This window comes from Notolepis coatsorum, assembly GCF_963971535.1.
Source record: "Notolepis coatsorum genome assembly, chromosome: 18".
Classification (NCBI taxonomy): Eukaryota; Metazoa; Chordata; class Actinopteri; order Aulopiformes; family Paralepididae; genus Notolepis; species Notolepis coatsorum.
Window position 1 is genome coordinate 52,161,123 of NC_140182.1, and position 26,861 is coordinate 52,187,983.

A 26,861-nucleotide genomic window follows, 5' to 3' on the forward strand; every position below is an offset into this window, starting at 1 on the left:
TGAAATCCATTCTAGCCAGTGTAGGTTAGCTAATACTGGACTGATGTGGTCTGGTCTCTCCTCTTGGTTCTAGTTAGTAGCCTAGCGGCTGAGTTTTCAATGAGTTGGAGTCGTTCTGTGTTTTCTTTTGGGAGGCCGGTGAGGAGTACATTACAGTAGTCAAGTCAGCTTGTGATAAAGGCATGGATCAGTTTTTCGGCGTCTTTTTTATTTATAAACGGCTGTACCTTAGCTATGTTTCTAAGGTGAAAAAATTATATGTGATTTAAAGCGTAGGTCTGAATCTATTATAACACCAAGGCTTGTAACTTCGGGTAATCCAAGGAGTACTTTGCCCCATATTTCTTTGTAATATATATTTTTTTGTTATAGGACTGACTAGTAGGATTTCAGTTTTCTCCTCAATTAATTTTAGGAAGTTGTTCGTCATCCAATTTGTTTATTGCTAAGAGACAGGCGGAATAGCTTTGTGATCATCTGTGTAACTATGGAAACATACATTGGGTCTCATTCTCCAATATTTTCCAAAGACAATTCTCTTAGGGCAACCATCTTGGAACCGACTGAGACAGAATCGACGACAAGTTCACTCTGATTCCCCAACGCGTGGGGAAGATGTCTTAAGTGGCTCAAACAATCACAGCTGGGATACCGGCGTTGAGGAATGTCACCATTCTGAAACGTGAACGCGCGTCCCCGTCCAGGTCATTTGCATACAAACCACGCCTCCGAAGCTCCTTATAAGGCAGCCAATTAGGCAGTGTGCAAATGAAATCGCAAAAAGTCAATAGTTAGACACACCTGTCCAGCTCATTAGAATGCAACTGATGATGCAGCCGTGTGAAAATGGTGGCCGATATGCGGAAGTGCGTTGCGACCAATAATGTATTGTTATCATATATAATACAGCTTGTGGTGCACCTGCCGCAGCGCGCCCACACACACACACACACACGCGTGCAGTACTGTATAGCCTACGTGCGTAATGAATGAACGCAGTATAGGCTTATATTATTCAAATTACTTGTTTTATTAGGAGAGCAGCACAGATACTGCGCTGCCCGTAGTACAGTCCACCATGCAGTCCGCTCATGGTACGCCCGACTGCCAGCCATAATATGTGTACTGTACGTATAGGGCAGAGCATATATATATATATAGTATCTACTAAATCCTAATGAAACAAGTAATTGGAATAATATAAGCCTACTGTTCATTCATTAGATACATAGGCTATACTGTGTGCATGTGTGTGGCGCACACAACAAGACTTATGGGATATTAATGCAGTGTATTTCCACGCGATTAGCTTTAGTTCTTATTTATTTATCCACTTATTTGCAGTGTTGGTGTAGTAGGCTACATAGTGTATTTCAATATCTGTTTTATTGATTAATGATATATTTGAAGGAATGCAGGTTATAGCTATATCAAACAAATGTCTGTCCCATTGTACCAATCAATGGGATATATTGCATGTTGGCTATAACCTGCATTCTTTCAAATGTATAATTAATCAATAAAACGTATGTAACAAATAAGAAATACAAATTCCACAGAAGGCATTAAATAATTATTATTTTCAATCATTTCACAATAATTGTGTTTGAATATCTGAGTAATTAAAGTAATTATACATTTGTCCAAAATAGCTGGTTCAGATATGGTTAATCGAGCTGCCCTGTGATCAGATTAATCCATATTATTTATTTTTCCGACATCAAATGCGTAATTTTTTATCGTACCAATATTGTAATATTTATTGAAATTATAATTAATTAATTCCAAGGAGGCCTGTAGGGTTGACATGAAGGAATCACTATGATTCCTGCCAAATAAAGCCATTAAGAACACGGAGCACACAGTGTGTCAAGTTAAGTGTGCTCCTCAGCACTCGTAAATCCTGCTCTCAGCCACGGCCAAATCCAATCTTAGGGACGGTTAGGGAATCCCACAACCGGCCCTAATATGTCTCAAATCGGCCTGAGAGCAAATTTCTTGTCGTAAATCCGTTGGAGAATGAGACCCATTGTGTTTTCTAATGATGTCTCCAAGTGGCAGCATGTATAGTGAGAATAATAATGGACCAAGGCAGCTCCCCTGTGGAACTCCGAAGTAGGTGTCATGTTTCTCAGAAGAATGAACCTAAGCAAAACAGAATTGCTTCACCTGCCGGTCAAATCCTCCCCCCTGACCGACCTTTCCATCACAGTCGAGAATTCAACTGTGACCCCGACCGCCAAGAACCTTGGTGTTGTCCTTGACGACCAGTTGAACTTCTCCGCTCACATCGCAGCGACAACCAGAACCTGCAGATTCCTCCTGAGCAACGTCAGAAGGATCCGCCCCTTCCTGACAAAAGAAGCCACCCAACTCCTCGTCCAATCAACAGTCATCTCCCGCCTCGACTACTGCAATGCACTGCTTGCTGGCCTTCCGACCACTGCCACCAAGCCTCTTCAACTCATTCAGAACGCAGCGGCCCGCCTGATCTCAAACCTACCGAAGTCAGCCCATGTCACCCCACTTCTCAGGGACCTTCACCTGTGCGGCGAAGGGAACGGCTCCCCCCTACCTCCGGTCAATGGTCTCTAACTACACACCCTCAAGACCCCTATGCTCTGCATCCTCAGACCTACTCCTATCCGAGCTCCGGGAGGGTCATCAAAGAGAAGTCGCCTATTCTCGGTCCTTGCCCCACAATGGTGGAACGAACTTCCCACCACAGTTAGGACAGCCGAAACCCGTCCAATCTTTCGCCGTCGACTAAAGACGCATTTCTTCAATCATTATCTGAAATGAAAAAAATTAAGAAAACTCTAACCCTAACTAACCTTACTGTCATGCACTTGTCCTAATATACTCACCAACACTATAGCACTCAACACTTTGATGAACATGGTTACTCAGCTGATAGAGCTGTCTTGTTGTACAAAACTTGTAAGTCGCTTTGGATAAAAGCTACAGCTAAATGACAACATTTTAATGTAAATGAATGATCTCCAATCCTGGTGTAATATTTTCTCCCTTTGATATATGTTCTGAACCAGTTTAATACATAGTCAGAAAGACCAACTAACTTTTCTAGACGATTTATTAGGATATCATGGTCGATCGTGTCAAACACTGCTCTTAGATATAATAGGACGAGAATTGAGACTTTGTTTGCATCAGTTTTTATTCTGAGGTCAGGTCACTAATTATTTTAGTAAGAGCAGTTTCAGTGCTATGGTGCGTTCTGAAGCCTGATTGAAAAAAAAGGCTTCATGAAGAAAAAAATTTAAACATGAAGAAAATAACCATAGCTAAAATTGTATACAGTAACAGGAAAATAGCGTTGGTAGCGGCATATGCCCCAAATCTTTACGAGGCTAACTTCTACGCTACACTTACCAGAACAATGTTAAACTTTCCTGAATGGCGGATTTTAATGCCATTTGGGATCCCGGGATGGATAAATCTTATCCCACCATTTCCAATGATCAGAAAAATTCATCTAATGCACTAAAGGATTGGTCTAAGAATACAGGTGTAAATGACCTGTATGGCGATCACTCAACCCAACGGCCCGAAAGTACTCTTGTCGATCTGCAAGACACAATACATTCTCCAGAATAGATTATGTTTTTGCATCCCCTAGACTATTTGATAACTATGACGTGGAAATGGTACCCAATGCACTATCAGATCACTGTTATTTACTCCTAAAAGGATCATTTGGTATACTGTCATCCCGAGCCCCAAGATGGCGATTTAACTCGATATTGCTGAAAAACAAGGAATTCAATACACAATTTAAAGAAGCTCTTGTTGAATTCCTGCTGGAGAATGCGCAATCGGTACATGACCCCAGAATATTATGTATGGCGGTGAAGGGATTTATCAAGGATTTCACCGGGGTCTTTTCCTCCAAAATACGCAAGAATCGTTGTTCAAAACTGGCAGAGCTGGAAACGCTTTACTCTACGTTATTTTCCTCTTTACAATACAACTACTCGGTTCGATTGGAATCTCAAATTAATGTGTTAAAAAAAGAGAGATTAATGCCATTTTAAAACAACAATCTGAAGTTCAAATACGTAGCACAAGACAACAGTATTACTTTCATGGTTCTAAACCAAGTCACCTACTAGCTATGCAGATACGAGCCAACGCAAAATTTGCAGATATCCCTACTATTAAGGCACAGCAAGGACTTATTACAGACCCTAAAAAAATCAACGAGACATTCAAAAAGTTTTACTCCAACTTGTACAAATCAGAAATGGCCTTCGATCAAAACAAAATGGACATATATCTTAATCAAATTAACCTTCCTAAACTATCAGAGGATGACGCTAAACAGTTAGAAACACCCATCACACTAGATGAACTTAGGGAGGCTATATCTGAAATGCAAAGTGGTAAGGCTCCTGGAAGGGACGGTATCCCACCAGAAATGTACCTCTCATGCTGGGATGTAATTGGACCCCTATTACTTAATATGATTTTATACTCAATCAAGGAGGGGAATTTTCATAAGATCGACAATATTGCACTCATAACAGTCCTCCTTAAAAAGGACAAAGACCCCACCGATTGCGGTAGTTATAGACCCTTGAGCCTCCTCGGAACCGATATCAAGCTGTATTCCAAGGTATTAGCCATCAGACTTCAAAAGCATATGACGTCTTTAGTTCATCCTGATCAGACTGGCTTCATAAGAGGCCGCTTGATCACGGATAATATAAGACGGTTATTACATGTGCTAGATGCCAGCAAGGATGACACCCCACCTATAGCGATGCTGTCCCTGGATGCGATGAAAGCCTTTGATAGGTTGGAATGGTCTTATTTATGGGCAGTACTAGAAAGGATGGGGTTAGGAAAAGGATTCATTGATATGATAAAAGTATTATACAAAGACCCATCGGCCATGATTACAACAGGTATAATCACCTCCGAAATCTTTCCGGTATCGCGCTCTTCCAGACAGGGTTGCCCTCTTAGTCCCGGACTATTCGCTTTATCATTAGAGCCTTTAGCACAATATATAAGACAATCCCAATCCATAGAACCAATCGCAATTAAGGGCACACAACATCATATTAGTTTATATGCGGACGACGTAATATTGTTCATGCAAAACCCTACCACCTCAATGCCTCATCTTCTCAAGTTGATTGATGACTTTGGCAATCTATCGGGATTTAGGATAAATTGGCCAAAGTCGGCCTTCCTACCACTTAATGCCCCTGCAAAGAATATACTCCTTCCAGAAAAAACACCAATGGTAAAACACTTCAGATGTTTAGGAGTTGAGGTATTCCCTACTATAAGCCAAACGGTGAAGTACAATTACACAAAATTCCAAGATAAGATCAAATACGACTTTGACAGGTGGTCCAAACTTAAAAACTCAGTACAGGCACGAGTATCAATAGTTAAGATGGATGTTTTACCTAGAATCAACTTCATTAGCTCAATGTTACCGTTACCCCCTCCTGATGGTTACTGGAAAAAATTACACTCCACTGCATATAAATTTATTTGGAATAACAAACCTCCACGAATAAAAAGATCCACCGCACAGAGAAACAAAGCCGACGGAGGTTTAGCATTTCCAGACTTTTACCACTATTTTAAAGCGTACTCTTTAAGACCACTGACAACCTGGTTTGACTCCCAAGCATCTGTATCCTGGAGAAACTTAGAAGAAAATATAGTAGCACCACATAGACTGCAGGACATAGTATACACCATATTATCAATTAAGCAATGCAAATTGAAATTTGGCCCCCTTATTACACATGTGATCCGAATATGGCGTGAAACACAAAAAAAATATTCTAACCAACATAAATGGCATAGCCATACTCCCCTATTCAATAACAATGCACTCCTTATTGGAAAACGACCTATCAGATATCCCAAATGGGAAAAGCAGGGCATACACACATTGGGAGATGTTTTCAACAAACAGGTTTTTTGTAGCTATCAAGATATACATAACAAATTTAACCTCACCAGTTCCACATATTATTTTTACGCACAGTTATTGGATTGTTTGAAGGCTCATGGAGTCCCATTAAGGATACCAATTGAGCACCACAGATATCACAAATTCTTCTATGAAAGAGAGACATCGAGAGGCTTCGTATCTGATTTTTATCATCACTTACTAACGTCTTCGTATGGAATCCTTCCCCTAGACTCAGTCTGGAGGAGGGATATACCAGACTTGGAAATAGATTTTGATTGGCAAGAAGTCTGGGCAAACGTTCGAATTGCGTCACGCAACCCGGACCATCAAAAATTAATCTTAATTATATTCATAGGACATACTTGACTCCTATAAGATTGAACAGAATGGGACTTAAACAAGATTCTCTATGTTCCTTATGTTCAAATGGGGATGAGGGTACATTTATGCACATGTATTGGGATTGCCCACCGGTTAAAATATTCTGGGAAGAAGTGACCCAGCAATTATCAGAATTCTTATTTCTGAACATACCTGTACATCCCTCTGTTTTGCTGTTGAATGATGTTTTTCAGTTTGCAGCCCCTATACAGCTAAAGAGACTAGTTTTATCCGGTCTCACAGCTGCTAAAAAGCTGATAGCATCACGATGGATTCAACCGGATAAAATGTGCCGGAAGGTATGGGTTCTTACCTATCTCGATGTGATTTATCTAGAGATATCTACAGCAAGAATTTTAGGTGTCAGTGAAACCAACATTGCAATCTGGTTAGAAGTGGTGAAGAGAATAAAAGCTAGCATATGAATTGTAATGCCTGGTTAGAAGCGAATGAAAATGGATGGATTATCCAAGTGGGGGTCCGGGGGGGGGGAGAGCGAGCAAGAGAGCATATGTATGTATTGTATTAGATAGCAAGTATTAGGTATATATCTCGTAAACAAATTTATTTGTTTTTTTTGTATCCACTTTTTCTCCCATTTTCTATATTTTCTCCCATCCCAATTTCGTATCATCCAATTCAACCCTCCCCTGTCACGAACGCTGTTTCTTGCCTCCCACAAGCCGGCTGCAATGTGGACTAAGTCATACATAGCACACGTCCCCTCCGGTACTTGAGGTAACAGCAGTCGCATCTTTTCACCTGCGCAGCTCGATCTCTCAGTGGCGAGGGGTAACGCGTGGGAGGCTCACGCTGCCCCCGACACTTCCTGATTCTACTGCGCAGGCGCACCAACCGACCTGTAGGAGTCGCTGTCCACAACGCCCGATCCCCACCCATCAGTTTCCCACCCCCTAATACGGCCAATGTGTATTAGTATGAACGACCAGCTAAACTGAAAGCAATGTGGAGCGCTGGGCTCGAACAGGCAAGCCCAGCGTCTCCGTCATTCGTGGCGAGCGCCTTGCCCACTACGCCACGTAGCCGCCCATCGTAAACTACATTTATATTGATTCAAATGGTGATTTACATTGGATGTTTACTGTTAATGCTTGTGTGTCTAATTTTATGTTTAAAAAATAAAAATTTAAACACCCGTGAATGTCAAATCCCTTCCTCGTCCCTGTACCTCATGAAAATTATTTCTTTATAATTCTGTTTGAATTGTCTCATGTTTGGACATTGCTATAATAATATGTTTGTGTGATCACGATAACCTGCAATGTGAACGTAACGTTATCCTAAAACCCTAGTTATATGAGTATAGCGAGCGCTCTGCTCTTAGTGGAACTATCCCTTTATCCACTCTAATAATGAATTATTTTCTCCACATGCACACACCCATCCGCCTGGCCACACCCACATCTGCTCCTCTATATAAGCGGGGTCATGGCCACACCATCAGCTCCTTCCCAAGTCTTTCACCACCGAAGGCGAAGACCACGGGGTCCTCAGTGAGTCAGAGCAGATACTCATATAACTAGGGTTATAGGATAACCTTACGTTATAGATCGTATAGCTTATGCTCTGCTCTTAGTGGAACACAGGAGCTGAGCAGAGTGGAAGCTCGACAGATGTATGGGAGGGAATCGGATCCGACTGTGCGAAGAGGGTTTAGCACCTCAAAACGCACAGGGTGAGCAGACCGTGGGACTTACCTTCACTCAGAAGGACCCGCGACCACTCAGGCGTGCATCCCACATGCCACCAGGGAACGGACGGGAAGCAAAAACACCTCCGTCACAGCCCCCAACATCACGGGGTCGAAGGTCAATAACCCAACCCTGCGGCAAGGCCGTAGCAGCGGAGCGCGGAGGAGGTCCCAGCCCTAGGACAACCTGAGGGCCAGGACCCCCCGAAAAAAGGCCAATGATGCCGTAGCATCGGGGACCCCACCAGACGGTCATTGGTGACACCACCCCCCACATCGCCAGCGTATCGGACAGGGCCCAAATCAAGAGCAGGCCCTTCCCCCCTCGGCACGCCGCTCTGAAGCACTCTACAAGAGGCTACTCCCCCAAGGAGGTTTATCCCTCAATCCAGGCAACAGGCCCCAAGAGCAGAACTCGACCTGTGCCTGGAGCACTGTGGACTAGACAGCGCCTAAGGGATCTACTGTAAGAACAGTATCCCGGCGGAAGGGTTGTTCGGTTTGCTGTGCACCATGTCATAACCTCCACAAACCCGACCCCCCAATCCAGCGGGGTTGAGGTTCAAAGAAGAGGCTGACACAATTGGCAGACGTCATGAAAGATGCGGGGGCATACTCTCGGGCAGATGGGGTCAAGCCCGGCCTCAACCCGAGAGTCGACTCTGCTACCAACACACCGGAGAACCAACCACCCCCCTATGTTTAGTTTAAAAGGAGGCGGTTGTTCCCTTAACCCACAAAGAAAACTCAGAAACATACCTGCGTGTATATACAGGCTATACAAGCAGCACAAGTGTTTCAGTTTTCAAAGGGTTAACCCAGGCCAACAGGTCGACGAGAACGAGTTCGGACCTGGGCCCGGCGGACCGGGACCTACACAGGGATGCCTAGAGGAGTTGACAACAACCTCCCCGACAGCCCCCTCCCAGCCCCGTCCTAGCAGGAAGGGAGGGGTGAAACAAATGGAGAGGGACCAAGCCCCCTAACACAGCGCAAGGTACAACACAGTATGGACCAAGCACGTCGCTGTTAAGGGCAACCCGTGGTGGCATACATATGACACACACATCCACAACATCAATCCCCGCGACGCCCGGCCCGACCCGGCATTTCCCCCCCGGAAAAGCACAAAGTCGGGGTACCAGAACAGCAGATCTGCGCCCCGGTGGACAACGGGTTAACTGACCTGGTCCGGCGCGACCAGAACCAGTCCTGCGTCCTAGTCACGCCGCCATCCCCAGTCCTAAGAGGGGGGTAGGTACGCGTGTCGATCTAAAACATCACAGAGGGCGTCACCAAGACGGTCAGTACGCGAATGCACTGCTCCTGGTGGCCCACCTCATGGGCATGAGACCCCTCCGCCAATGTTTTGATCTACTCAGTCATCTCCCCCCGGAGATGCACGTGAGCCGTCGAGTCTAACCTAGTGCACTGGCGCTCGGTAGAGATAAAAACTCCTTCCCAGCCGCCCGCATAGAAAACGCCGTTTCTACTCCCTCCGCCAATTGGGCAACCAAGGCGCGCCAGCCATAAAGTGGTTCCACATGGAAAGCACCCAGGGACAGCGCTATATGCACGTCGAGAACCCGAAACACTCACCACCTCACCCCTGATATGACGCCAAAAGAAAAAACAGAGCCGTGACACCAGGTGCATGGCGCGGCAGATGAAGCACATACTCACCTGTAGAGTAAAGCTTTACATCATGCACGCCAGCCACAGCCGATAACCTTGTTTGAAAACAGGTTTTATCTACGGCTCTGCTTATGTGTGAAAACTTGCCACTCGTTATTTTTACCATTACCCTTAAGTAAAGAAAAACAAGCTAAGAGAGGGCTCAGGCCCTGGATCACATGCCACTATGTACAGCGCTGCAGGTTAACACCCAGCCAGTTGTGGACTCAGCCACGTTGTCTAAAGTAAACGTTACATGAACACACACACAACTTCTCATCATACAACAAAAAAACCCAGTTAATTTTTACTCGCGTAAAAATAACGCCGTTTTTAGGTAGAGAGAAAGACACAAGCCTTGGCAAATGCTAAAACCCAAGCTATACAAGACAGCGACCAAGAAAATGTTCACACAGCACACGTCGTATCTCCAAATGCAGTGAAGCAACATATGTTTTGTTAAACAAAGACATCGTTATTAATCAAAACATTCGGGAGGGGGAGGAAGGAAGAGTGGGGTAATGTCCAACGGACACCTTACCTGCACCTCGTACGCAGGACGAAAGGCCGCAAACACAGGTTGGTCTACCATGTTGACAAGGCCTCTCGCTGGCAGGGCCAGAAGCGGCGACAGCGGAGCCTCGCTCCGGCGCGACACCCCCCTCCTGCGGCAGGTCATGGCGCAGGCCCGACGACATCTTCTGCCAGAGATGACGCCGTAGTCAGAGTGCCAGGGCTCGCTACCTCATCACGGCTAGCGCCAATGGTTGTAGCATAAGCTAACAACTAACTCCAGGCTAACTGATAGCATCAAGCTAACGTTTCCAGCCAAGCGTAGCCGCCAGCTAACGACTTAGCCTAGGAGCTAACTGGCTAACAGTTAACTTCTACCGGCTATCGATAGCCACTAGCTAACGTAGTAGCAAGCTAAGCGGCTACTCTGAAGCTGCATAATGTGAGAAATAGCGATACAGGCCAACACTTCTGACAGCCGCTGTCTTTTCTTCTTCTTATCCGAAGAAAAAAGGGGAAAAGGCAACACACGTCTCTCTCACAGAACGGTGTTTACCAGACACAGCGGCATCGGCAGTAAGCCCCTCGTTGTACACGGGCTGCAGCTGACCTGAGCTCGGAGATATTCTCATAATGAAACACCAAGCTCACCCCCCTCACGCCGGGTGTTTTTCGTCTTGAAAAGCGGGGCCAGCGCGGCGGCAGAGGGTATCCGTTTGTCCAGAGACCCGGGGAATTGAACCGCAGATTCTGAATCACGGTCCCAGGAAAACAAAGCTACGACTTCACTGAGGAGGAGTCTATGTTATCGTGGGGCATCAGACTAGAACCCCCTCCACGCCGCTAAGGGGCAGTGAAAGGATTCTAGCCTGGAGCCGACCTTCGCAAGCTCGTACAGTTGTCCCCTCACAACTGACACACCCAAGGCTCGCGTCGCAAAAAACATCACCCACCCAAGGAGACCGTCATCTCTCACACAGCCGACCGCCTCCCGAGGCATAGTATCCAGCTGCAGAGCCGGAGGCAATGCCGGCGGGGACTGCTCAGCGATGCGTGCCCCAATGCAAAGCGCCGGTGGAGGTCAGAATGATCACCATCTTCTAGACTCTCCAGTGGTGAAGACATTATCGCTTTACTTTCTTGAAAAATAGTGAGAGAGAAAACAAAGATACAATGTCAACGCAGCTCCTCTTCTCCAATAACTATTTCGGCACTAAACTTAAAGTGGTGTTGTACAGACACTTTTCGGTGGTGAAAATAGGGAAGGAGCTGATGGTGTGGCCACGACCCCGCTTATATAGAGGAGCGGATGTGGGTGTGGCCAGGCGGATGGGTGTGTGCATGTGGAGAAAATTATTCATTATTAGAGTGGATAAAGGGATAGTTCCACTAAGAGCAGAGCATAAGCTATACGATCTATAACTATCCTTATGGCTCTTTTTTGGAGTATAAAAGGTGGTTGTAGTGTAGAATTATAAGTGTTTCCCCAGACTTCAGTGCAGTAATTTAAATATAGAACTAGTGAACAGTAGAGAGTGTAGAGTGATGGTCCACAATGTGCTTTGCTTTACTCGCGACTGAAATGCTTCTTGACATTTTAGTTTGGACATGTTTTATGTGAGGTTTCCAGCAGATTTTATGGTATATTATTACACCTAGACATTTTTTTCATAAACTCTTTCAATAATCACATCATTTATTTTAACTTGTACTTGAGTAATCTACAGTTTCCAAATAACATCATTTTAGTTTTGCAAAAATGTTATGATAATTTGTTTCTATCTAACCATATTTTTTATTTCTTCATTTCAGATGTGATGACCTCTAAAAGCTGCTGAATATTCTCACCAGAACAAAATATATTGTAAAATATATACAAATGTCACCTGAATTTCTCTGAGGGGATTGTCAATATCTGCTGAGCTAAATGGCATGTCTGATTTGGAAGGATTTGTGGTGGGGAGTGTATTTACAGGGAGAGAGGTTGTTTTTACCATTTCAAAGTGGGGAATATAGATTTGTGAGGAGTTTGATATATGGATGGAAAATAAGCTATTTAAATACCCTTAACCCAAGTGTACAAACACTAGCATACCTATTTAGACACGTATTTTACAGACACAAAATACAGCAAATTAAATGTAAAATTCTTATTTACCTGTTGTCTAGTGTTAGTATCAATCAACTCCAATCGATCAACTAAAGAATGAAAACATGTTTCAGTTTCTTGTTTTTGGTGGTGGTAGGCATGCTCTTTTCTTAAGGTTTGGATAGCATTAGTGCTTTTAGAAGGACCAGGCAAGCAGAGGGCGAGAGGGGTGAAAGTGACAACAAATACCAGTCAACTACATGATTCCTCCCCAAAGAAAAACCCGAACCATATTTTAGGACTGACCTGTTCTAGAGTCCAATCCGCACTCTAGCTGAGTCCGGTTCAGGCATATGAGTTGCCACGTGATTTGGTAACGCCTCTTTGCACTATTCGACTGCAATAACTTTGAGATCGGCCTACTGTTTATACTCACCTTTGGAGTTGTTTGTTCTGATAAAGAGAATTTGGAGGAGTTCGCTGTTTTTGCATTGCCTACGTGGTAACAAGGATATTTTGCTCCATCCATGTGAGAGCCTTTATATTAGTATTGTACTACATGTTTTTCCCTTCTTTTGAGCGTTTCTCGGGCATTCCTCTTTGTGTAGACAGATGCCTCCTCTTGACGATTAGCGACCATCCATCCCAACAGCCATTTGCAAAGAAATCGCAAAAAGTGAATTCGGCCCGTTTACAGCAACAGATTCCAGTTTGTCTTTCTGGCGCTAAGGTTGCTCACTGAGACGAAATGGATACCTCAAATATTAACTAACGTTGTCAGCTTTTCCTATTTTTTTTTTAGATGAAAATTCTTGTCCAATACATTGTGCATCTATCTGTGTTGTGGTGAGCCGCCCAGAGCATCTTACATTTAACACGTTTGTTGTTGTATGATTATATATCTGGTGTGATATCTTCAAATATCTCGTGACGTGAGTGATAGATAGATGTCAAAGTACAATGAGCAAGTTGTGTGTGTCTGCTTCTTTTCTCTTCTCGTACAAAAGGAAACACTACATGTGATTGTGCACGTGTGCTTTTTTTATTATTATTATTATTTTGCTCCATTCATTTAACCTTTTAATCTTTCAAAGTGGACACCACGTCGCCATGGCCGGTGAGCCAGACCCATACGTGTTCAGCACTGACGCGCTCCCCACAGACCCCCGCTTCCTCCCTCCACTGGCCAACGGGCTGCTGGGCTGGAGGGTCTACAACTCCATCATGCACATGGGGGGTGTGTATAACGGGGAGGGGGGAGACTGTCACCGGGCGGATGTTCCCTGTCCCCTCGACGTGACCATTGAACTGGAGCAGCCTGGGCAGCATACCTACAGCTTAGACACGAAAACAGGTGAGTTGAGCTTTCAGCAGGCATGACTGCGTTTTATCTGTCTGGCTAAGATAAGATATTCCTTTATCGATCAATGATCCCTTGGGGGAAATTCGGGCAGCATGGGGGGGGGGGGGGTACAGGTATGGGCAGGGTAATAGAAGAAAAACAATAAGTATAGGTAATATAATTAACCCTGAATATAAAAATATGAGACTGCAGGGTCTCAAAGAGTTTATTTATACAGAGTTTATTTATAATTTTTTTGCTTGTTTCCATGTCTTAGTTTTGCCATTTCTCTCGTCTTCCTCCGGGATTTTTACACACTCGTCTTCCTCAGGGGTTTTTACACACACTCTCGTCTTCCTCAGGGGTTTTTACACACACTCTAAGCATGGCCAAGGCGACGGCCTCGCAGTCCTTCTACGCACACAGATACCATTCCAACCTGATGGTAATGGAGGTTTTGCTGGAGCGTCGAGGGGCATCAGAGGAGCCAGTCACTCTGATGTTGACCAGTTCGTTCGAGCCTCACAGCAAAGACATTGATTTCCAGGTGGCTCCTGATTACAGAGGCGGAAGGTGAGTTTTAATGGCAGCGTGTGCTGAAAAAGGCCAAATCACAATATTAAGGCCCTACAGTTTTACTCTCAGTCTTTGGACCAGTGTCTGTTCTGAGTTCATGTTCACCACCTTCCCGTAGTCACATCCACGGGCAGACGACCACCGCCGAGGTCCCAGGAGGCGTCTGTCCCAGTGTGCACCTGATCTGGACGCCCATAACACCCAGTCTGACGCTGCTGCCGGACCAGAGCCAGTCTCGCTGGGGGTTCATCCTTGTGGCAGCCAACAGTGCAGAGAGCGCCACGGTCTATTTTGACGAGGGCCTGGATCTGATGGCTACCGGTGACCTGCGTCCCTCTCACCAGCAGGCTTGGAAGGAACTGTGGATAGAGAGCCAGGTGGAACTGACGGGGCATGAGACCCTCCAGAGGGCTCTGATTGGTTGCATGTTCTACCTCCTCAGTGCCTTCCCCTTTCCACTCGACACCTCCTACCCTTTTGGTGGAGTCAGTCCTGGGGGCCTGTCTAACGGTGGGGACGGCCAAGACTACTGGGGTCATGTTTTCTGGGACCAGGTAATGCTTATGCACTACTATGTCATTAATACTATGTAAGAGTGTGTATTAATTATGTCTATTGAGTTGTATGTTGGTGAGTTACTGTAGTAATGATGTTGTTATTATTATTATTATTATTATTATTATTAATTATTATTATTATTATTATTATTATTATTATTATTATTATTATTATTATTATTATTATTATTATTATTATTATTATAGCATAACCCACTTGGATCTTACCTTCCTTTACAGGACATATGGATGTATCCCAGTATCGCTCTCTTCTACCCTAAGCTAGCTCGTGCTGTGCTGGAGTACCGCGTGCGGACCATAGATGGCGCTAAGTACAATGCCCAGCAGCAGGGTTACAAGGTACAGTGATCGGTAGGTGATCACAGCAGCTGCTGAGGTCATATTGTTCGGGGTCACACCTTTTTCAGATTGTGTTTGGCTTTTGTGCGGATCGCCATCTAGTTCACCGCGTTTCAATAACATATTGTCTACACAGGGACTGAAATTCCCATGGGAGAGTGCTGTGTCCGGGAGGGAGATGTGTCCTGAGGACATTTATGGAGAACAAGAGATTCACATCAATGGAGACGTCACGCTAGCCTTTCAACATTATCTTTACCTCACCCAGGTATACCCTTTTATTCACACTCACTGTCACACGCATTGGATTGCGCACACGTGGGAGTGTACTTGTATAATATGACAGTGGCTCAGGAGGTAAAGCGGTCACCTGGTGATTGGAAGGTTCCCGGTTTGATTCCAGCTCCTCCTGGCAGCATGTTGAAGTGTCCTTGAGCAAGACACCTAACCCCTAACTGCTCCTGATGAGCAGGTTGGCACCTTGCATGGTTGCCTCCGCCGTTGGTGTGTGAATGCGTGAGTGAATGAGGCACGAGATGGAGTTGTAAGTGAGGCATACATTCTAAAGCGCTTCAGACAAAAGCGCTATATAAATGCAGTCTATTTACCATTTTAATATGTTTTTAATGCCATAACATTGGACTGCATTTGTATAGCGCTTTTATCCAAATCAATTTACAACTTATGCCTTACATTCACACATTTACACACCAACGGCAGAGATGCAAGGTGCTAACCTGCTCATCGGGAGCAATTAGGGGTTAAATGTCTTGCTCAAGGACACTTCAACACGCTGACAGGAGGAGCCGGAATTTAACCGGGAACCTTCCGATTAACAGGCGACGGTTCTACTTCCTGAGCCACTGTCGCCCCTGTAACACACAACTTTTTATTCATTTGTGTGCCAGTTGACCGATACATTTTATTGTATTGCATATTGCTTTGAATTGTAACACATCATGTTACAATGTTTTAGAATGTCTGTGCTAGGTGTATCTAGTTGAAACTGCGTTGTCTGACCCCTCCAGGACATGTCCATGTTCACAGAGGGCCGTGGCAGTGAGGTGATTTGGGGAGTGGCTGATTACTGGGTTTCCAGGGTAACCTGGAACTCTGAGGATCAGAGCTATCACCTTATAGGTAAAGACTAAAGACACACCCAGCACTCATCATTTTCATACTGCCATTGATCTTAGATATGCTTGCAACAGTGTCCCTAGCTTGCTGGCACATATTCCTAATACTGTGCTAGCAAACTGGCACGCTGTTGTGACTCAATGCCTAGCAACATGTAAAAGTTTAAAGAACTATTTGTTGGAGCATTACTTGACAAAAACCTTACAGTAAAAAAGTCACACTGGAGCCTGGAGGTCATGTTATACTGAATATCAGTATTACATTAATAGTATATACCTACTGCAACCACATCACAGCTGTGCTGATATACAGTATAACATACTCCCTATCATGTGATATTAGTTGACAGATTTATTAAGCTAGTTCTTATGACTACCACTATAAACAGGCACATTTATTAAGCATTTTTACACAAACACAGTTTTATAGATGATACAGTTTGATATACTGTAGGTACATGTGAAGGAACAATAAAAAGTATTACATTATAATATGAATGTGTTATTGTAGACAATGCATCAGAATGGCAATACTTCAAATATCAAAACATGCCTCTATTTTGGTCATGCCACGCCTTTTTGGGGGGAAACCACTCAGATATAAATCACGCTGAAGACCATCGTTGCCCAGAATTAGTCATTACCTATTTTTTTTTTTTTTCTTTTTTGTAACTTGGAGATTCCCGAGTGTAATAGTAAATGTCCAGGTAAGGAAATGAGGAAATTAATTAATGGAGAAATACCATAGGAGGAAGACTGAAGCACGCCTGAAAACGGATCAAACCTAACTTTACACAGTGGCAAACGCTCAATGTTGTGTGTGCCAGTGTTGAAATGTAATACAATGGCATGCAAATTTCTCGATTCTGATTGGCTGAAACAGTCAAGTTAGACGTATAACACACGCTTGTGATCCCAGAACCCGCCCACAACCGAATTACAATCACTCCGCCGTTCGTGGTTTTAGGAATTAAACCAAGATGGCGGACAATAATCTTTATGAATGGATGTATTGATAGCGTCATAACGACTCATTCAAAAACGATTCTGTCACGTGGAATGTGTTAGTTTCTTACACAATGTTGGATTATGTAATTGGTGGGTCATGAGTCATTGTGAAACAAAATAAAAATCGCGCAAAGTCTGTTGTTAGATGCCATTCGTCAAAAGGACACTCATTTCACTGTTAACACTTTGATCGCCATGGTTAAATTCATAATTTACCATCCCTAGCCAGCTCTATTTGTCTATGGAGAAGTTCCCCTTCTTTGCAGGGCTATAACTTTTTAAATTCTATTGTTAAATTGACATTATTATGGCCCATTCAATGTCCTATATCCATTGTTCAGGGTGTAGCAACGATATACGTTTTCATTCACATATTCATACTAAAATATGGTCTAAAGTATAAGTATGTTTTTATCGTTTTCTGCAGCTTTCTCCAGAACGTGATTTATAGCTCCAAATGCATTATATTGATGATGAAATACAGTTTGATAGCAATCGGCACGAGATAAAAAATTTCAACTGGACGTGGTTCTAGAAGTTACTACGTATCATCTGATGTTGACCGGATGGGCGAGGGGGCGTTTATAATTCCGTGGGCAACGTTATACCATTCATCTAGTGTGGGTCATATGATCATCAGATCAGTTAGTATAGAAGACGTTAGAAAATAACGTTGAAACTCACCGTATCTTCCTCGCGCCGTTGGACGATCAGCGTGGAGTAGACAGTTTTCGATTATGGGATGTTGATCCTGATGAACCATTTCCAGGTTGTATAATACTATATACGTCCAAATAACGTTGTTTATTGAGTTAGGGCGAGCGATTGATTATCCAGTGTGTTGAGATAGAGTCCTACTAATGATCGCGAGTGCCCGGACGATTTATGGATGAGCACTTCCTGTTTGACGAGTCACTTCCTGTTGGCGATCTGCCGATCGGCCACCAGATGGCGCTCTTGAACCGCTAGAGAGTTGAGTGGAGATCAGCAGCATATCTCAGGACCCCGGAGGAGAAATATGATTTCGATCACAGATTTTTGAAATATTGACATCAAAGACGAGTTACGGCGTCTTCGGCAGAATGAGCATGGCTAGGAATGACGTCTAAACACGTCATCGGCGATTAAAGTGTTAATACAATTTTCAATCAATCAATCAAACCAATAACACATGCTCACTTCACTGTTAGGGGCATGCTTTGAAGCAACCTATTCAAAATATAAATCGAGGGAGATTTAGAGATTATGTCAGTCACTGGCCATAGATGTGAGTCTTCCCTGCAATTCTATTGGACCCCAAATTTTGAAGACAGGCGAAATTATAGCCATGTTCTTGCAGGCTCATCTGCGCAAAAGCACATTGCAGAAGGTGCCGCCCCTGTGCCTCAAATAGATTCGCTATAAGCTCTATCTTCAATCTTTCAAAATGTTCAGTTGCTATCGCTATCAGCTCTATCTTTAATCTTTCAAAAATTTCAGTTGCTATTGCATGCACTCATCTGTGTTTCACTACGCACTTGAGTGCATGCTTACCAACTGTTAGTCTGCAACACTACTATCACAGACATCTAAGAAGGGAGATGCCCCCTTGAATGGCCCTTCTAAGGTTTCTCTCCTCCACACTGCCTGTGGAGCATTTTTCCCTATTGTTAGGTTTTAGTGAGTTTTTCCTTATATTACCTTTGCGTGGGGTATGTCTGGGAGTGCTTGCATTCTTTCATTTATTTGCATTTATTTTAAATTCGTTGGACCTTATGGTGTTCTTGTTCTGTTCTTGACTTATTGTTATGTTTTCTTCTTGACTTGTTTAAAGAAGACATGTACGGCCCATGGGGACATTAACGTGTGTTGTCGGGCCTTATAAATAAATTTGATTTGATTTGATTTGATTTCTGAGAATTCTGTTCCAGCTAAGAGGCAAAATAACGACACTGTTTTGTATTGTACCCATTCTGCAATCTGGTAATACAATTTTCAATCAATCAATCAATCAATCATTCCAATAACAACCGCTAACTTCACTGTTAGATGCCATGCTTTGAAAGTTTGAAGCAACCTATGTATAGATGTAGCACTGTCTCTGTAATAAAATTTCAATCAATCAATCATTCCAATAACAACCGCTAACTTCACTGTTAGATGCCATGCTTTGAAGCAACCCTATAGCCACTTATACTATTCTGAGAAGATAATTCATCTGTATCGCAACCGAATCACGGATTTCGTAGAGGCAGGTAGCATTATTAAATTGTTTGAAAAGCCTATAGCCAATGACGTATTTTAACGCGACTGGCCGAGGACTGCGAGGAGGGGGAATTGAATTGCAACCGTGTACAAGCAAAACTTTGACTGTAAACGGCGTCTAACCTGACTGCATAAAATAAATCTCCATTATGCTTCAATTAATGTGTGTTTATTGTATAGCAATAAGGTTGGATGAATTCGGCAATTGTATAAAGATGTAAGCACTGTCTATCTGTAATACAATTTTCAATCAATCAATCAATCAATCCCATAACACACGCCTTGAAACAGCGCTGCTTCTACACACGGAGGCAACGTCTCTTCTTTTTTTTTAACTACTTTTTCTCGGATGGTTTTGTCAATAAATCTTCAATTAATGTGTGTTTATTGTATAGCAATAAGGTTGGATGAATGCGCCAATTGTATAAAAGCCATTACACCACGCGCAGTCGTGCGTTATGAGAATTAGAGCATGCCTACTCTAATTCTCATAACGCATGATGTAATGCTTAATCGCTTGACACAACTTGATGCACTAACAAAACAAACGTTTCAAACAGCATCAGTGTTTTTCCAACAGTTTTTATACAGGCCAAATACAATAGTGATCGACAGAAACGGTGTCTGTGTGTTTCCCCCAATATATCTGCGGTACTTTGTGAAAAAAGCTGTCTGATGTATATTTATACTGTCTTGTCACCGTAACCTCTTGGTGAACCCTGTATAATTTCTGCATCATTGTACTGTACCGTAGTCTATGGAAATGTTCATGAGCTATTATCATCCTTCTAAAGCATGTCCCTTCTGTACCATTCAGGAGTCATGCCACCTGATGAGTACTATTACAATATCAACAACTCTGTGTATACAAACACTGTGGCAAAACTCAGGTACTAGTATGGGCATTTTACAGGTCATCCTACACATTTCCTAGATATGAATATATATATATAACTAGTACAAGAAAGCACATCTCCTTCTATCCGTCAGTCTCCAGTTTGCCGTGGAGCTTGCTCACCGCCTCCAATACCCGGCACCTAAGGAGTGGCAAGAAGTGGCTGAAAAAATCAAGATACCCTTTGACCCAGAGCTGAAGTACCACCCTGAGTTTGACGGCTACGTAAAGGGTGAATATGTGCATAATTTCAACATTGTACATACAAATAAATAAATATGTATATATATATATCTCTAATGTCTGTCACCTTGACACCTTGTAGGTAATCCGGTGAAACAGGCAGACACGGTGATGTTGGGTTATCCTCTTGGTTTACCAATGTCCCCAGAGGTCAGGAGGAATGACCTGGAAGCATATGAGCCAATTACAGACCCAGATGGTCCAGCCATGACATGGGTAAACTATAATACCAGGGCCCAGTACGATGCCTTGCTTGCAAATGACTGAATTCCGTTGGAATCTATGTTTGTACATATTACAAATAACATAGTTGTTGGGAAGACTCTCTGCCAATCAGACTGCTTGATCAGAACCAACTGAAAGAGGGTTGTTGAAGCTGTCTTTCTATTGGTCCTCGATTATGGAGGTGGTTCATAGAGGTGCTGCTCCTTCCACTCTTGGATTTGGATCATTCTGCTCTTGGATTTATCACTGGTGACAGATATGATACACACCACTGCAACATCATTACTGGATTGTAACTATGGACCCTATTTGATGCTCAAATGACTGGCTTACACTAGAGCAGGGGTTCCCAATAGGCGGCCCACGGGCCTCATCAGTGATCCCATGGTTTCTGCTTGATCCGAATATTATTATTTTCTTTTTAAAAGAGCATTTTGGTTGTTAGACTTGTTTCGATGTTTTCAAGGGTGTTTGAAATGTATGCAAATTGTTACGTTCGAAGCGGTCCTGCGTATCTAGTTTCCATTCGGTTAATAGCCTGTTGCACTCCTCTACAGAAGCCGAGAATGGACAATTAAATGTTTTATTTCATGAAAGTCTAGGCCTGTGTTAAAGTGTTTCCAGCAGTAGGCTATAATTGCGTAAATATTATGCTCCTTCATATAACAAAAAAACTAAAATGGTTATTGAATGTTACATTTGGACTTGCATTTCATGCAACTGAAATGACACTCTGTTCTTCTCACATAGCCTATTTCTGCATTTTGAATGAGGGAGGGGTGAGGGGGTTGGGGTTGGCCCGCCAAGTCATTTGAATCCTAGAAAGTGGACAGGGCAGAAAATGAATTGGGAACCCCTGCACTAGAGGTTCTCTTATACTAGAGGTTCTCTTACACTAGAGGTTCTTACACTAGATTGCCTTTATATTTGATTGTCTTATGTTTACTGTGTAAACTGATTATTTGATTATATCACTGTTTATTATTGACTTGTTCAATAATATGCATGTCTCGACAACATTGGAAAGGAGGGTGACCTCAATTGTCCTTTTCGAGAATAAATAAAGGTTTGAATTTAATTGAACTGTTATATATCAAATCTGTTTTTTTTTTCTACTGTAAGGGTATGTTTGCAGTCGGCTGGCTGGAGCTAGGAGAGGCAGAAAAAGCTCAACACTTACTTCAGAAGTCCTTCAAAAACATCCAGGGTCCATTCCAGGTCAGAGAGATCAGTGTTTGTGTGTTGTCCACACACACACACACACACACACACACACACACACACACACACACACACACACACACACACACACACACACACACACACACACACACACACACACACACACACACACACACACACACACACACACACACACACACACACACACACACACACACACACACACACACACACACACACACACACACACACACACACACACACACACACACGACGAGAGAGAGAGAGAGAGAGAGAAGGAATCATACCTATCTTGTTTGTGTATAATGCATATATAATAACTAGATTAATCAAGTTTCAATTTTGGCTTCCCACGATTATTGTGCCGCGTTGCTCTCATATTATCTTGTGTCGTAGATGCAGCACACCCTTCCTTCACAGCGGTGCACTCTGCCCCTCCTGCCTCAAGCCCAAACAGTAGTTTCAGCTTGTGTTGCGGAGGAGGGAGCCACAGGGCGTTTCTCCAGTTATTTTGAAACATCTTTAGTACAGTAACTTGTAGAAGATGACAGAAAGGCAGCCTTTGTTTGAGGAGTATATTTTTTCTTATTGATTTATTTTCATTTATTTCTTGTTTTTCAGTTAAATTATATTTAAAGATCAGTTTGCATATGATGTTCTCAAATCAATGAGTAATCGTGTTTAATAATCGGGATTTCAATATCAATCAAAATAATAGATTTTTGGTATAATTGAGCAGCCCTGATAATAACCACCCCTCACAGGTATGGAGTGAAGGATCAGATGGTTCTGGTGCAGTCAACTTTCTCACCGGTATGGGGGGATTTCTGCAAGCTGTGCTGTTTGGTTACACTGGCCTCAGGTCAGTCGTCTATGCCACACCTCCCACTGTAAATAATGGAATAAACCTCCTGAAGGGGCACTGCACCCAAAAACAACGCTGATTTAATTGGCACATAATCTCACACACATCCAAAAACTCTAAACTGTTTTGCACACATTAATTTAGTTTGACAAGTTATTGAGAGTAAATGAGTTTGAATATGGCCACCAATGATGTCATTGGGGACATTGAATCCGTGTGTTGTGTTAATTACAGCTCAATGAAACGATAAGGTAAGACAAGGTGTTCATCTCTACACCATTTCATGGAACGCAATCCCATTTCATGGGATCACTGGTGGCCATATTCAAACTCACTTAATCTCAACAACTGTCAAACTAAATGAATGTGTGCAAAACTGTTAAGAGTTGTTGTATGTGTGTGAGATTATGTGCAACATATCAGAATTCATTGAATCTTTTAATGTATTATTGTCACGGACAGTATATTTTTCCCGTTCCCCTCAGGGTCCAGAAGGAATGCCTTGCCTTTTCCCCACTTCTTCCCAACAACATTCCTAAACTTTGTGTTCGTGGAGTGAGCTACCTGGGTAATAAGATGGACTGGATGCTGAGGGGAGATGAAGTCTGCATCATACTGAGGGAACAAGCAAGTGATGCTGCGACTGCCAAGCCTTGTGATCTGCAGGTTGTCCTAAAAACATCAGGAACTAAAATCCCTCTCATACCAGGTATAACACAATTATATCTCTGATCAGAATAAAATGCTCAACCACTCGCGTGGTAGACACACCCTCATCGCTAAGTTCTTTAGATTGTTCTGTAGATCACCTGTGTGGCATGTTTAAACAAAGTCAGAGTCAGACAAGAAGATAGATACCAATTTACTCTCTGTGCATTCATTAGAAAGCTATCAGGCTGTAAACTAGCCTAGCTTAGCACAAATTAATCCAATACAGGTCCATATCCGCTTCCATTAATTTGTGCTAAGCTAGGCTAGCTTGCAGCCGGATAGCTTTCTACTGAAAGCTAGCTTTCTACTTACACAGAGAGGAAATTGGTATCTATCTTCTTGTCTGACAGGCAGTAAGCATGTTTACTATAATGTTGGTGTGTTCCTTTACTACATTATAGCTCTCATTTCTATTTATTTATCTATTTTTCAGGGCGACCTGTAACTTTTCAACGAGAAGCTGGGCATATCGCTCAACGGGATTCAACAGTTTCCTGTTGGCCTCTCTGATAAGAACTATCACCCTCATATGTGATCCATGTTATTAGTTAAACATTAGTCAATTCTGATTGAGCAATCTGGTTGGCTTAGAGACATTGCATGAGTGCAGTGGGCTATAAAAGCACTTGAACTTTTAGCTGTAAATGGATTATTCTGAATGATTCTGCTTTTGACATTGGATCTGTATGTAGCTATTAGCTGTTTAAAAAAAAATTAACTACTGCTTAGCAAGAGGAGTTTCAAGAACTATATCTGTTGCAGACTGCAGAGCAGAATTTAAAACATCTCAATTTGATTTGCTTGATTAAAAACATAGTAAAACTATTACAGCAATATCACACCCAAGCTTGTGCTTTATACTGTATCAGCAAGTTGTGATGATCCTCAGCCTCATCTACCATCTGTCATCGATATACAGTATAAACTACTGTATTGTATTATTAGAATGTCCTACAGTAGACTGATATGATTACAAAAAAGGTAACTGTATTTTGTTAAGGTATATATGTGATTACAGAAACATTTGAAATAAATGAATAGGTGATACAGACATTGTTTGTAGATATTATTTTGTGAATTGGAGTGAATTGTTTCTTTTTTCTTTTATCTGAATATTCATTTCCAATATATTTCAGAAGTAGACCAGAAATTAACTGAAAGTAATCACATTCACTTTTCCACATAAAACATGTAATTTGTGTGTTGTTGGTTTAACATGGACTCAAAACATGTTGCAAAAACCTTTGGTTGCAGTATTATTAATCTACTTTTGACATGTCTTTTATTATTTACTTGGACAGCCATGATTTACTGGCCAAATCGGGTTCAGAATCAAACCTCTAGCACAGTGTAGTAGTCTCTCCCTCCTCCCCCCTCCAATACACTGTCCCCTTTGTCTACATCCTGTCTACCTAACACCTACCCTTTCCTATCCACCACAGCCGTAAAATAATGTGAATCCCTACCCACCTTCAAAACCGCTCTCAAAGAGGACCTACAGGAGGCTGCAATTCTAAACTGGCCCCAGTAAATGTCCAAACCCCCCCACCCAACCCCCTCCAATGTACAGTTTATTCCCCCTTGAATGTATATATTCTCTTTTAGAAACTGTCTGTAAAGAAACAGTACTGTATATTTGTATATCTTGTATGTCATAAATGTCTGGATGTAACAGTACTGTATCTATGTTGTGTATGTCATAAATGTTATGATGAATTGAAAATGGGGGACCCTGACAAATATTCAACAAGACGAAAGTCTTAAGGCGGTTAGGTGGCCGAGCGGAGATTGCGTTCGTCACCAGCCCCGGAGCTGAGCTGGATTTGCCTGTTCGAATCCAGCTCACAGCTCCGGGGTTGTCACCAGCTTGGCTGGCCGTCTGCACTGATACAATTGGCTGTATCAGAGGGTGGGAGAAGCTGGCGGGGTGGGTCCGGGTCGTTGTAAACAGCGACTCCTACAGTTCGGTCGGGGCGCCTGCTAAGCGCGGATTGGACGTGAGGGGGATAGTGTGGTCCTCCCACACGCTACGCCCTCTCAATGAGAATCCGCGCTGCCAGGTGAAAAGAAGCGGTGATTGGCTGGACGTGTGTCGGAGGAAGCACGTGGTAGCCTCCACTCTCCCAGATGATCTGACTGTGGGGGGTAAGTGCGCAGCGACCAGGAAGGGACTGGGAATTGGCATACGACTAACATTGGGATGGGAGAAAATCGGCGGAAAATGGAGGGGGAAAAAGACAAAAAAAAAAAAAAAAAAACAAGACGAAAGTCTTTCTCTGGTCTGCATCCCCTTAACAATTGTGTGTATTATTGAGCCGTGCTTTATTGTACCCATTCTGCAATCTGTTAATATAAATTTCAATCAATCAATCAATCAATTGTTAAGGGGATGCAGACCAGAGAAAGACTTTCGTCTTTGACAGTGGTTGTAGCTACGGCTGTGGGGGTGCGTCCCGGGAGACATGATCCAATAGACTTGAACACAGAGAGACCAATCCCGATTCCCAAATCGATCGGCACTTTCTCTGCACCTACTCCCGAACTCCGCATGCGCAGCTTGATGAACCTAGATATCTGGACAATCCAGAGACTCCGTGGGCAATCTGCGCATGTGGAGTTCGGGAGTAGGTGCAATAGCATAAAACTGCAGTGCCGCAGCCCCATACATAGGAGGGGCCTGTACTGTGCGTTGGGGGCCTGTACTGTGCGGTGCACTACTACGCATGCGAGAAACAAAGTATAGTAATTCTAATCTAGTCTAAGGGTTCAATTTAGGCCCTCATCCAGAAGAGGTTAAGTTTAGAGTAACAGTCAGGGCTGGTAATCCAATTGATATTCAGTTTAAGATAAAAATTCTAGTCTATAGACAATTGGTTGCATTGAATGCTTTATTTGGTTACTCCTAATCCAATTGATATTCAGTTTAAGACAAAAATATGTTGGACATTAGGTCCTATTTTCTCTATGTTACTTTATGTTCCGTATGTTACTTTATGTTTCTAGTGTCCTATATTATATGTTACTTTGTTTCTCGCATGCGCAGTAGTGCACCACACAGTACAGGCCGCGTCTATTCGAATCCCAACCGGTTCATGCTTCCGCGTTCGCGTTTTGCGCTCTGATTGGCCACTGATGTTTCTGGTCGCACCAATCGTGTGACGGCAAG

General features: G+C 43.0%; 1 protein-coding gene across 3 annotated transcripts; it reads left to right on the plus strand.

The window, feature by feature from the left end:
• The first annotated feature begins 12,720 nt into the window (after nucleotides 1–12,720).
• Nucleotides 12,721–24,748, plus strand: pgghg (protein-glucosylgalactosylhydroxylysine glucosidase). Of its 3 annotated transcripts, XM_084334416.1 has the most exons (15): nucleotides 12,760–12,859; nucleotides 13,133–13,176; nucleotides 13,425–13,684; nucleotides 14,035–14,245; nucleotides 14,367–14,802; nucleotides 15,046–15,165; nucleotides 15,302–15,433; nucleotides 16,194–16,305; nucleotides 20,371–20,443; nucleotides 20,544–20,680; nucleotides 20,774–20,907; nucleotides 22,039–22,134; nucleotides 22,884–22,981; nucleotides 23,470–23,693; nucleotides 24,129–24,748. In XM_084334416.1, the coding sequence occupies exons 2-15, from the start codon at nucleotides 13,133–13,135 to the stop codon at nucleotides 24,203–24,205; spliced, it is 2,154 nt and encodes a 717-aa protein (XP_084190542.1). In that variant the 5' UTR covers nucleotides 12,760–12,859; the 3' UTR covers nucleotides 24,206–24,748. The 3 variants fall into 3 exon arrangements, with proteins under 3 accessions (XP_084190543.1, XP_084190541.1, XP_084190542.1); XM_084334417.1 differs by lacking the exon at nucleotides 13,133–13,176 and having other exon boundaries at nucleotides 12,721–12,859; XM_084334415.1 differs by having other exon boundaries at nucleotides 12,739–13,176.
• Nucleotides 24,749–26,861: the final 2,113 nt, after the last annotated feature.

Excerpts from the sequence above, each read along its gene's own strand:
- pgghg (XM_084334415.1), top strand. The coding sequence starts at position 13,133 with ATGAAAATTCTTGTCCAATACATTGTGCATCTATCTGTGTTGTG. Across the intron at positions 13,685-14,034 it reads CAGCTTAGACACGAAAACAG|GGGTTTTTACACACACTCTA; the intron begins GTGAGTTGAGCT and ends CGTCTTCCTCAG. Across the intron at positions 14,803-15,045 it reads GTCATGTTTTCTGGGACCAG|GACATATGGATGTATCCCAG; the intron begins GTAATGCTTATG and ends CTTCCTTTACAG.